General features: G+C 37.1%; 1 protein-coding gene across 3 annotated transcripts in view; it reads right to left on the bottom strand.

Annotated features, from left to right (window-relative positions):
- DDX46 (DEAD-box helicase 46) overlaps nucleotides 1–13,972 on the bottom strand; it is a 66,889-nt gene that overhangs the window by 16,855 nt on the left and 36,062 nt on the right. For all 3 annotated transcript variants that reach the window (XR_009539580.1, XR_009539579.1, XM_060143633.1), the window contains exons 16-19: nucleotides 5,919–6,112; nucleotides 4,149–4,286; nucleotides 3,686–3,835; nucleotides 664–837 (exon numbers count right to left, since the gene is read on the bottom strand). Coding sequence is in view for 1 of the 3 variants with exons in the window: in XM_060143633.1 (XP_059999616.1) it covers nucleotides 664–837; nucleotides 3,686–3,835; nucleotides 4,149–4,286; nucleotides 5,919–6,112 (656 nt within the window). In the remaining 2 variants the exon portion in view is untranslated. The remainder of the gene's footprint in view (nucleotides 1–663; nucleotides 838–3,685; nucleotides 3,836–4,148; nucleotides 4,287–5,918; nucleotides 6,113–13,972) is intronic.

Raw genomic sequence — 13,972 nt, 5'->3', positions numbered from 1 at the left:
GATGCAAACTATTATATAGAGAATGGGTAAAGAAGGTCCTATTGTATAGCAGAGGGAACTATATTCAATATCCTGTAATAAACCATAATGGAAAAGAGTAAGAATATATATATATATGTACAACTGAATCACTTTGCTGTACAGCAAAAACTATCACAACACTATAAATCAACTATACTTCAAAAAAAAAATTAAGTTAACCAAAAAACTCCGAAGAGAAACAAGGCAAGTGAAATATTTAACACATTTTCCCACTGTCTAAACCCATGTTAGTTTCAGTTATGTAACTGGATATTCATACTTCCAAGGTATTGTTTGTGTGCCCAATAACCCACCTAATATAAACAGAAAAGAAAGAAAAGAGAGTTATTTCTTTAGGATTTTGTTAAGATCAATCAGAATACTACTTTATAAAATTATCCATGGTTAACATGCTTAACAGTTAGGCCTTCCAGACTAGGCATTAAGACCTCAGTTAACCACACTAGAGAAATCACCCAAATATAATAATTAAAGAATTCTGTATTGAGGATAATGTTAAATGCTTACTACCTCAGTGTCTAAAATAACTTCTTGTTCACTTGTGCTGCCATAATTCCTGAAAAGCATTTAAATCAAAGAACTTACAAAAAGTACTAAGACTTGGAACAAATTACTTAATACCTGAGACTCAATCCCCAAATTCTTCTGAGCATTGATTCGAAGAGCCAATCTCTTTGCAATTTCTAACTTCTCAGCATTTCCTGCAGTTGGAGCAGGAACACTAGATGTTCCAGGAGCAGCCATATCCTTCACTCTCTTCTTTGAATTAAACATGCTTTCAATTTGCTCATCAATCTAAACAAGAAGAAAAAGGATTAGTAAAAATCTAATTAAAAATACCAATTTATAGAGGGAGAAGAGGAGGAGAAGGGGAAAGGAAAGGGAGGAGAGGGGAGAGAGGGAGGGAGGGAGGGAGGGAGGAAGGAAGGAAAGAAAGAAACAGAGATACAAGGCTGCAAGAACCACTTCAGCAGACTCCTGAGTGGTACAGATACATCCCAATTCAGTAAATGAAGAACATGTGCTGTCAAGACAGAGCAGACAATTTGATGCAGCTGCTTGCTCCAGGTCCAAGGCCTTAAGGCCAAATTACGTACACTGCAATGAAAGAGGCTGGACGAAGGGCAATAACTCAAGACCAGTGGACATCTAAAAATACAGTCAGTGGTTCCCAGGGCAAATGCTGCAACAGGGTTCCTAAAATTCTTCCCAACTTCAAAAATGCAATTGGATTTATCTAAAAAACTGGGTAAGAGAATCAGGAAAAAAAGCCTTTATTGTTTTTTTCCTTCAAGGAAGGAAAGAAATGAAGGTTGGTTTCCCCATCAAAGCAAGAGCAATGCTGAAAATTAGGCTAATATTTTAAATCTCAAATGAAGAGCAAGCTTTTTTCAGGGTTTAAAATTACTTAGGTTAATTTAGAAAGACTTTTTACTGAAATGGAAACAGACAACTTATCTTCTTTTTAAAATATTTGTTATCTAATAAGGGGTTTGAGTTACCAACTACTTTTAAACTAACATTTAAATAACCCTTTTAAATTAAACAGCATACATGGCGTTAAAATCCAAAACAAATGCATAAATCAGGAATGGGGAAGGTATATGGAGCTAGGTGACAGGGGTAACTTTACTTTTAACTTTATTCACTTTAGTATTGCTCTATTTTTTTTACAAAACTTATATAATATTTTAACAAGAAGGAAAAAATCAACATATTTCATTATGAGATTTTTAAAAAATGTTTAAGTAACATAAAAAAACTGAGGTGGTTTTAAAAACAATGCCACATATTCTTTAATACTCTTCCCTCCAAGAGGTGGAGCCTCTCCTTAAATGTGGGCTGGACTTAGTGATTTGATTCTAACAGACAAAAAAAAAGTGGAAAAGCCAGTATGTAACTTCAGAGACTAGTCATAAAAGGTACTAAGGCTTCCTCTTTGCTCTCTCTTGGATCACTCATTCTGGGGGAGCCAGCTGCCATGCTGTAAGGACACAAATGCAGAGTGAAGAACAGAGGCATCCTACCAACATTAAAGTGACTGAGCCATCTTGGAAGAAGATGGTCCTGCATCAGTGAAGCCTTCAGATAACTGCAACCTGGGACAACAGCTTGACTGCAACCTCATGAGACCCTAAGTAAGAACTACTTGGCTAAACTGCTCCTGATTTCCTAACCCTCAGGAATCATGAGATAATAAATGTTTACTGTTTTAACCTACTAAGTTTTGGATTGATTTGTTACATGGTAACAAATAACTAAAATATTGACTTAATTGAATTTTAAGCCAGTATGGTATGCTAGTAAGAAATGGCCTAGAGTTAATAGGAGACCTTGGTCTGGTCCTGGCTGTGCTCAACAGCCAGTGTGGTCATTTCCTGAAATGACAAGATCAGACTGAATTCCTGATTTCCTAAATTGTGTTCTGAGCTAAGGTTTAACAGGGTATGTTTCAAAAACAACAAAAAAAAAATTCTATGATCAAATATCAAATATGTTGGAAGATTTCTGTGTCAAATAAAGTTAAATAAGATTATCTTATTAATGACTTTTCACATCCTTTGATAGGATACCACTAATAATGGTATATACTAGGCAGATTTTCCAAAATTATTTTATAATGAAAACATCTAAAGCTCAAGATCCTGGGATTAGGGCTCCAAAGAATACTCTGGGAAACCCTTAACTTGCTGAGTCCTCAGGGTCCCTTTTCACTGGGTTACAAATAATTCCGTAAGCTAAGAACATGGGCTTTGAAGTAAGAACAGAATGGATATAGATCCCGGCTCCTCCCCTTAACAGCTATGCAAATCTGAAAAGGTTATTTCTTTCTAAGCCTCAGTCTCCTCAATTATAAAATGGGAATACTCTGAGTATCCACTCATCTAGCTATTGTGAGGAAGTAAATGAAATAATCCCTGTAAAGCACTTTGCACAGGACATGGCACTTAGTAGAACTCAATAAATGTTGACTATTATTATTACTAAGGATGTTGTATAACAATTAAATTGTAAAAGATTAAAAAACAATATTAGTACCAATGATGTTAAAGATACAGGGAACCAGGCACTCTTATATAACACTATTGTGAGTGCAAACTGGTACTCACCTTGCAGGAGAACAATCTAACAACGTTTTAAGACCAAATTAGATATACCCTTTGGCCTAGCAATTCCATTTATACATTCATCTTCAAGACTTAATGCGACGAATGTGCAAGGTTTAATGTTCAAGAATGAGCGATGAAGTACAGTAAAGTATATTCCAAATAAAAAATATATGGAAACAAACATGTTTGTTTCCATATATTCAAAAATAGGGATTTGATTCATTAAACAGTGGAACATCCATATAATGAAATATGTAACCAAAGAATAGCATAAGAGTGAATTTACTAAAAGGGAAGACTTCAACATAGGACTATTGTAAAGATTATAAAGCAGTATGATCTCATTTTTATGAAAATACAGAAATACAGGCATATGTGAATACGTCTGTATACATAGAAAAAAACGGAGAAGGGTACACAACAAAAAGTTTCCAGTAACTTGCTAACTAAACAAGCCTATGGTAAAAACCTCCAGTACCAAAGGAATAATTGTTTCAACTGGTAAGAATAAGGCTTAGAACAACAATACTTACATCAACTGCAGCATCCTCATCATCCGAATCTTGAAGACCAAGAGCAGCTTTTTGTAACTTCTTTCTCTCATTTGCCAAAGCTTGTTCTGTTTCATCAAACTTGAATCCCTTACCAGAGAACCCACTACTCTTTTTAATTATTTTCCCTTCCTTTCAAGGAAAAACAAGAAAGTTAATTTCATAATAAAAAACTTTAATATTCAGGAATTTATGGCAATTAAATATTTTTCAAGGCGGTGTATGACAATGTAACAAAAACATTTCATTTGCATGTGAGAAAAAGGAACTCTATGTAGACTACAAAAAATACTAAGTTGAAGCAAAAGGGAGCATTTTGTTTTCACTCCTTTCCCTTCCTCACTAAAGAGATAAGTGAAAATAATCCTATCAAGATTTACAGGTATTAAATATTCAAGATCTAGAACACAATGACTTGCATAAAAATGAGACTTAAAAAACTCACAGCTTTCTGTTGATCTTTGAAATCACTCCAAAGTTTCTCTAGATCAGGTGGCACTGCAGTCCCTGACAATTCAAGGGCTTTAATTATGTCACCAGCATACCGAGCCTGATCTTCTGTGATGAAAGTATAGGCGAAGCCCTAGTGAATGATGAAAAAGTGATACTATTAAACACTAACAAGATGAATCCTCCTTAGATCACAAATAAGATAAAATCTGAGTCACCTAATATACCCTCTTTAAGATGACTCCATTACTAAAGAATTTCAAAGACCACAAAAGAGTCCTACCAAATTCTTTAATGGTTCAAAGTGAAATACCTAAGTTTAATATTTAAAAATAAGCAAAACCAGAAAATTTCTAATCTCTTTATGCATAAAGGGAAATACATGTGATTTTTACATAAATGTACAACTCCACTGTCATAAGTATTAACTTTAATATATCTTATTTCTCCCTTTTTGCTTGCATTCCCTTCCTCCACTACCTACTGCACCTCTCTACCCCAGCTAACCTGTATTAACGTCCTAGAATACAGCTTCCCATATTTTTTAAAGACCAATTAAAAGATATAAAAACATACACACATGTATATCTGATATGTTTTTAACATATACAAAAATGAAGTCAGCTACATCACTTCCCTGGGATTCTCTAAAGCCTAAGGATGCAGGTGTCCCCAGCAGCTTTTTGGTTCAGGCAAGAGAAAGACTGGAGTTGTAAGTAGAGGAATAGCAAACTACAATTAGATTGCCATCTTCACAAAACGCTCTACCCTACCAGTGAACTGTTATAAATTTTAAAACATGATTTAATATTTTATTTCAGGAGTACCTAGTTACCAGATTTGACCCATGGCCTACTTTTATACGACCCATGAACTAAAAGTGGTATTACATTTTTTAGGGTTGTGTACACACGCGCGCACACACACACACACACACACACACACACACACACACGATGTGACAGAGACTGCGTGTGGCCCAAAAAGGCTACAATTTTAACTATCTGGCCCTTTACACAAAAAGTTTCCCAAATCCACAGAATAACTCAGGTTAAAAGAATAAATGCCATCACTACTTATTAGCTATGTAAATTTGTCAAGTAACAATGTCAGTGTGCCTCAACTTTTCTCATCTGTTAAAAGGGGTAATATTATCTACCTCAAAGGGAATTTGTGAGAATAAAATGAGATGATATATGTAAAGCACTCAGAACAGTGGGGGGCATTTAATAAATACTCCATAAATATAACCTATTAATATTATTATTGCTACAGTATGTAGAAATGTCCATGGTTCTAATATCAAATATATCACCATCAGTACTTCCATCAGTGCTGCCTTCAAAAAGAAAGAGTTAGAACTATATACTTAACAGAATACAAATAAGTCAAAAAAGCAAATAATATTCATGTGTATAGGGGGGTGAGAACAGGGGTGATAGGTGTGGGCTGAGTGTATTTCATGATCCCTTATTTTAAAAAAAGGAATGAAAGATCTTGAACTATATGCATGTATGTATATACAGAAATTTTTAGGTGGGGAAAAATACCTTTTGGGGACACAAATGGTTAACACTATCTGCCTACAGAGAACAGCACTTAAGACATATATATGTATATAAATGATGAACATCAACTATTCCCCATACTCTGATGATGAAGGATTTTCAGAATGTCCCCATAACTCCTATTATCTCTTTATAATCTAAAGAAACACTTGTATTTTAACATAATAGAAATCAACTTTAAAAGCAATTATTTTTACTTTGTTGCCTGCTCTTCCAGTCCGTCCTGCTCTGTGCACATAATCCTCATAATGGTTGGGGCAGCTATAATTTACTACAAGAATCAGATGTTTCACATCTAGGCCTCGGGCAGCAACAGACGTAGCAACAAGAAGTTTGCAGGACCCATTCTTAAAATCATTTATGATGCTATCTCTGTCATATTGATCAATGCCTGCAAGTAAATTAAAGAGTTATAAAACCACATATTCAAGTTAAATTTTCCATTTTCTCTGACATTCAGACAAAGAAGTTAAACACGGGGTAAAGAACAAATCCAACTTATATTGACCACATGTCCAACAACTACCATATAGAAAGTAAAAGACTTGGCGGGGGGTTGGTGAGGAGTGATAAATTAGGAGTTTGGGATTAAAATATACACACTACTATATATAAAATAGATAATCAACAAGGATCTACAGTATAGCATAGGAAACTATACTCAACATCTTATAATAACCTATAATTGAAAAGAATCTAAAAGAGAATAGATATAATGTATAACTGAATCATTTTGCTGTGCACCTGAAACTCAACACTGTAAATCAACTACATTTCAATAAAAAATTAAAAAAAAAAAAGACTACGGAAATTTAATGGCAAGATGAAAAGTTATTGCTATTTACGAATTCCAAATCTGCCCTGTTTTGCCCCCTTTCTTACATATAAGGCTTATCACTCCAGAAGCCCAACCTCAGAATCACTAACCTATATCTCTTATGGGGGCAAATGGGAAAAAGGCAGGTACATTCAGCCTATATTGACAGGATTCAGATCTTTCTAATTCTCTCATAGGTTATTTAGAGCCTTGCTCCTCACAGTTTTGTCCCAGGGACCAGGAGCAGCATCACATGAGAGCTTGTTAGAAATGGAGAATCTCAGATCCTACCCCCAAACTACTGAGTCAGATTCTGCATTTTAACAAGATCCACACGTGATTACATATGCACATTAAAGTTTATGGTGCACTGCTTAAAAAGTACCCAACTGGATCTCTCTTTAAAATTTGTTACTCAAAGAGCCTCAGGATGAGTGACAAAGCAGAGCATAAAATACCAAAATGTTCTTTTACAAAATGTCCAGGCCACAAATATACTTTATGATGGGGTACCTGGGAATCTCTAGTAATCAGTGAAGGGAATGGGATAAATTCTCAAACCTTGAAATTCATTTTTGCAGCAAGAGATATTCTAACATTCCATACAAAACCTGTGTTTAACATATACAGAACATTTAGCATCTAAATATTTACCAATATTAATTTATATTACCTAAAGTTTTAAATGTACTCTTCAAAGACTGAATTATGGAAAATATTTGGATCTTATCTCAAAGAAACTAGGATCCAACATTGTACCCCAAAACCTCATAAGAAAAATTAGTGGAATCAGTAACAATATTCATTACGTTTATAATTTTAAAATACCACAACTTTTAGTGTAGACTGAGGTATCCTGACACATACGTGCAGTAGAGTTAGTAGTTAATGGCAGCAACCATTAACCCTCTTCCTTTTTAACATAACCTCAATTTTGTTATCCACCCAACACATGGTCACATATATTAAACCAGAGATGAGCCTAATTCTCAGTCTTAGGAGGTGAGTAATGATTAGTGTAAACTAGCCCTTCTCAAACTTTCTGTGCTCAGGTTGTCTGTGCACTCTTAAAATTAATAAGAACCAGACCCAGAGAGCTTTAGTTTATCTAGGTCATCTCTATCAATATTTAATGTATTAGAAACTAGAACTGAGGAAAATTTTAAATATTTATTAACTTATTTAAAAATAATAAAACAATTACATGCTAAAAAATATATTTTTGTGAAAAGTAACTTTTCCAAAACAATAAAAATAAGGCGCTTCACATTTTTGCAAATCTCTTTGATGTCTGGCTTAATAGAAGATAGTTGGAGTCTCATATCTTCTGCATTCAATCTGTTGCAATTTAACACGCTGTGCAACCTCTAGAAAGCTATACTACGTATACACTGATGAAAGAATGAAAGTGAAAAAGGCAAATAACTTGGTGGGGTTATTATGGAAATATTTTTGACTTCATGAAACCCCTGAAAATCTCAGAAACCTCAGGGGTGCAAGGATAATACATTAAGAACTATTTGTCATTCCCTTGTCTTTGAATGAATTAGGCATAAACATGTGAAGCAATTCTGACCAAAAATATAAAAGAAGTACAGACAGGGGATTATGGGGTAAAATTTCCTTATATATATAAAAAAATACACATTTACATCAAGGTAGGGGAAAATCTTATAGACTAACCCTCCTGTGGGTAACAACTATGAATTCTGGACAAAATATAAAGAACTAACTACCTGAAGGCACCAGAGAGTGACTAAAAGAAGGCAGAAACTGGAAGGGAGTTGACACCTGGAAGAATGCAATGGCACTGGTTGAGTTTACAGGATTTTACTTCTTTATTTTAAACTTTCTGTTTGGGAGCAGGCCCTGAGCAGCCCAGGTAGGGAAGTCAAAACGTGAATAGAAACAGTCTTACTGACAAGAAGAAACAAGAAGAAAGCATTCAGGATAAACTCAGGACCAGAAAAGAGGGGATAAATCCCAGAAAGAACAACAGAGCAGGCACATCCAACAGTGCATAAAAACACTGTCCAAGGACTTCCCTGGTGGCACAGTGGTTAAGAATCTGCCTGCCAATGTAGGGGACATGGGTTTGAGCCTGGGTCTGGGAAGATCCCACATGCCGTGGAGCAACTAAGCCCATGCACCACAACTACTGAAGCCCATGAACCCTAGAGCCCACGCACCACAACTACTGAGCCCACATGCCGCAAGTACTGAAGCTCATGTGTCTAGAGCCCGTGCTCCGCAACGAAAGAAGCCACCACACCACAACAAAGCCCCCGCTCACTGCAACTAGAGAAAGCTCGGGTGCAGAAGCGAGTAAGGGAGGGAGGGAGGAAGGAATAAAATTAAAAACAAAAAACAAAAAACACGCTGCCCAAATATCTGACACCTAAACTATACATGGGGCAGAATCCAAGTAGCCCAGCTCTGGCTGAAAGAAATTATTAGATATTTCAGAGGTTGCCCAACAAGAAAGACAGTTTCAAATATGGATTCAGCCAAGTTAATACCCTATTTAAAAAAAAAAAAACCTTAAATAAAACATAAGAGAATTCAGACTCTACAAGGTATCATTCACAAAGGCCAGTATACAAACCAAAATTACTAGACATACAAAGAAACAGAAAACTATAAAACAAAATCAAAAGAAAATAGAAACTGACTTCAGATGACCAAGACATTATAATTAACAGTCAAAGATTTTAAAGCAACTATTATAATTGTGATCACGGAAAAAAACTTTTAAATGCTTATAATGAATGGCTAGGAAATTGAATTAGAGAATCAGTAAAATATAAAAGAGAGCCCACAGGAAATTCTAGAACTAAAAAAAAAATTGAATTAAAAAATTCACTGAATGGGCTTATTATTAGCAGATAAGAGATGGCCAAAAACACACAGTGAACTTAAGACAGAGTCAAAGAAATTATTCAGTCTTAGAAAGAAAAAAGATTGTAAAACAAAGACTGAACATAGCATCAGTGATACGTGAGACAGAATCAAAAGGCTGAACATACACACAACTGGAGTCCCAAAAAGAGAGGAGAGAATAGGGCAGTAAAACAATCAATCAATCAAGAAATAACAGTCAAAGGACTTCCCTGTGGCAGAGTGGGTAAGACTCCACACTCCCAGTGCAGGGGGCCCAGGTTCAATCCCTGGTAAGGGAACTAGATCTCACATGCATGCCACAACTAACAGTTTGCATGCAACAACTAAGGAGCCTGCCTCCCGCAACTAAGACCCAGTGCAACCAAATTAATTAATTAATTATTCTTAAAAAAGAAATAACAGTCAAGAATTTCCCAAATTAGATGCAAGACATAAATTCACAGATTCTAGAAGGCGGTAAACCCGAAGGAGAATACAAAGAAAATCATATCTAAATCAACTTACCATATGACCCAGCTATCCCATTCCTGGTTATCTACCCTTGAGAAATGAAATGTTCACACAAAAATCTGGACTTACATATTTAATAGCAGCTCTATTCATAACTGTCTAAAACTGGAAACAACCCAAATGTACTTCAACAGATAAATATACAAACAGTAGTACATCCACACAAAACATACTATTAGATAATAAAAAGAAATGAACAATGCAACAACTTGAATGAATCTCAAAGCCATCATGCTGAGTGAAAAAAAAAGCCAACTGCAAAAAGCTGTATAATGTATGACTGCATTTATAAACATTCTTATAAGAGCACATCAGTGGTTTCCAGGGGCTATGTACAAGAGGAAAGAGAACCTTAGAGTTACTCTGCATAGGGATAGGACAAGGGAGTCTTGGGGGGTGAGGGAACTATTCTGTATCCTGATTATGGTGAATCCTTTGGGATGGTTAAAACAGCCAAAAAGCTGGAAGTAGCCCAGGTGACCAACAGAAATGACTAAAAAAACAATGATATACTTATACACTGGAGTATTACTCAGCAATAAAAGGGAAGAGCTGTTACATCCAACATGGATGAAAATTCAAAAATATATGCAGAGTCAAAGATACCTGACACAAAACCGTCCATAATGTATGGTTCCATTTACCTGGAATTCTAAAACAGGTAAAGTTGGGAAAAAAATGTAAAAAGTGGTGGCAGGGACTGAGGGAAATTTCTGAAGTTATATCTTAACAGAGGTTTGGGTTTCACAACTTACATTTGTCAAAACTCATCAAACGGCACACTCAGGATCTGTACATTTCACTATAGTTTACTTACAGATGTTTTATTTAAAAAAATTTTGAACTAGTGTTAATCATGTGCACACTGAAGTGAAATGTGCTGATGCTGCAACGTATTCTGAAATGTATCAAAAAACTAAGAAAGGGCTTCCCTGGTGGCGCAGTGGTTAAGAATCCCCCTGCCAATGCAGGGGACACGGTTTCCAGCCCTGGTCTGGGAAGATCCCACATGCCACGGAGCAACTAAGCCCGTGCACCACAACTACTGAGCCTGCAAGCCACAACTACTGAAGGCTGCGTGCCAAGAGTCTGTGCTCCACAACAAGAGAAGCCACCGCAATGAGAAGCCCGCGCACCACAATGAAGAGTAGCCCCCGCTCGCTGCAACTAGAGAAAGCCCACACGCAGCAGCAAAGACCCAACACAGCCAAAAATTATAAATAAATAAAAAGAAATTTATTTTTTAAAAAAACTAAGAAAAATTGAGGAGTGGGTAAAAGGACAGATGGCTAAAGATGTGACATAAATATAACAAAATGCTAATTGTAGAATCTAGTATTAGATATTCAAGGGTGTTAATGATATAGTTTTCTCCGATTTTCTGTGTTTGAAATTTTGGTAGTAAAAATGACGGGGAAAAAAAGCCATAGATATATGGAAAATAGTCTTCCTCCTCTGGAAGCTGTCAAATCTGGAAGTGATGACTGAGCCTGCAGAAGGCTTTTTGCTGCCATAAAGAAAGCTTAGCTTAATAACTAAGTTATTATGCTCAAGATGGCAGTATAGAAACTACAATATGGTAACACTGAGCTACTGCAGAGTGAAGCAATCCTGGAATCATTCTCTGTTTTTTTCTTCTTTGGCCACACCTTGCAGCATGTGGCCTATTAGTTCCCCAACCAGGGATAGAACCCAGGCCCCCTGCAGTGGAAGCACAGAGTTTTAACCACTGGACCGCCAGGGAAGTCCCCTGGAATCATTCTGCCATGGGATTTCATGTTTTATAAAATAATAAATATTCCTCATGATTTATGGCAGCTGAGTTCATATTTTCTGTTACTTGCAGAGAACCAAAAGGAAAAGTAACTGATATTAATAGTACACATCAGGGCTTCCCTGGTGGCACAGGGGTTGAGAGTCCGCCTGCCGATGCAGGGGACACGGGTTCGTGCCCCGGTCCAGGAAGATCCCACATGCCGCGGAGTGGCTGGGCCCGTGAGCCATGGCCGCTGGGCCTGCGCGTCCGGAGCCTGTGCTCCGCAACGGGAGAGGCCACAACAGTGAGAGGCCCGCGTACCGCAAAATAAATAAATAAAATTAGGCAAGAGAGTAACATTATTAAAAAAAAAAAATAGTATATGTCAAAAGTCTCATTGAAGCATTTTGCCCTATTTTAAAATGTCTCTGTTTTCATATATCATAAACACCTGAAAGTAGAAACCATTGTGCTACTTTCCTAATTTCAGCAATATTTACTATATTAAATGCAGGTTGCATCTTTAAGGAATTTTAAAATTATTCATTATAAGTGCAAAAATGAAGAAATGGATGACTGACAGAATAGAAATTATAGCCATGGTTTAATGACAGTATTTTCAGATTTCTTCTTTCATTTTTTAACCCAGTTTAGAGGAAAGTTTAGAGGAATGCAGGTATGTGATAAATAAAAAATAGAGTATTAAGAACAATATGCTCTCCACATATTTTGTTCATAAACTACAATTACCCGGCCTTTGTGCTCTAACAAAAAAAGTCAAGCAACCATGGAATGCTCTGATTGTTGAACTGAGAAAATTGTCTCAGGTTAAGAAAACCAGGAGTGGGCAGAACACATCATCCACTCTCCAACCTCCTGCCTCCCTTTCTCCCTTCACTAGACCTGAAGACTAGAGAACTACAGATGGCTCTGAAGAAGTGGCAGCACTCAGAGTGTCTCTGAGCTTCCTTCTCACTATTCCGAAGAGTAAGCAGGAATAAACAGCTATTATTCAATTAAGCGATAGGTTCTGCAAATCAGCCTGACTGCCCCTTTATGGAGATCAATCTTAGAAGAACAGAAATACCACAATCTTCATCTTACAAATGAACAAGTCCAGGATTTTCTGTCATTTGGTCACAATCCAGAGTCAGCAGCATCTTGCAGTTGCAATAATCCTAGCAGGAAGAATGGACTAAATGTTTTGTAGTTTGTATTCTTTTTTCTTCTAAAGGGGCACACAATTGTATGCATTTCAGACATACTAACACCCACACTTCTCACAACTAATGCCATTATACTATGTATTATGCATGAAATGCACATTAATTACATGTGCACATTAGGAATTTCATGGTTACACCTTAAAAAAAAATAATTCTTCAAAAGCCCTACATAGGGCTTCCCTGGTGGCGCAGTGGTTGAGAGTCCGCCTGCCGATGCAGGGGACACGGGTTCATGCCCCAGTCGGGGAAGATTCCACATGCCACGGAGAAGCTAGGCCTGTGAGCCATGGCTGCTGAGCCTGCACGTCCAGAGCCTGTGCTCCGCAACGGGAGAGGCCACAAAAGTGAGAGGCCCGCGTACCGCAAAAAAAAAAAAAAAAAAAAAAAAAAAGCCCTACATAATTTCATGCTGCAGAGCAACTAAGCCCATGCACCACAACTACTGAGCCTGCGCTCTAGAGCCCGCAAGCCACAACTGCTGAGTCCACGTGCCACAACTACTGAAGCCCGGGCACGTAGAGCCCGTGCTCCGCAACAAGAGAGGCCACTGCAACGAGAAGCCCGTGCACCACAACGAAGCGTACGTAGCCCCCACTCGCCGCAACTGGAGAAAGCCTGCACTCAGCAACGAAGACCCAACACAGCCAAAAATAAATAAATATATTTATTTTTCAAAACATGTAACTCACAACTTTAAAAATAAATAAAGAAAAGGAAAACACAACGAGTCATTTTCAAATATTAAAAGTTAACCAAATACATATCCTCAAAGCCCTTTTAATTGCATTCCACGTGAAGCCTCGTGTGGTAGATTGTATTTTCCAAAGACGGCAGCAAAAGCATGTCCTATCCCACATACTCTTCTGCATATCGAATGACATTTTCCCATAAGGTGGTGGAGTCTATGACTCCACTCCCTTGAACGTGGGCCAGTCTAGTGACTATTCTGACCTACAGAATATGGTGGAAATAAAATTTCTACCACTTCCCAGTATCCTCCTTAACTGTCTTGGCAGCTTCTGGTCTTGCCTTCTGGCCAAG

This window comes from Lagenorhynchus albirostris, chromosome 3 (genome assembly GCF_949774975.1).
Source record: "Lagenorhynchus albirostris chromosome 3, mLagAlb1.1, whole genome shotgun sequence".
Lineage (NCBI taxonomy): Eukaryota > Metazoa > Chordata > Mammalia > Artiodactyla > Delphinidae > Lagenorhynchus > Lagenorhynchus albirostris.
Note: the sequence above shows the minus strand (reverse complement) of the source record. Positions and strands in the feature narration are given on the sequence as shown.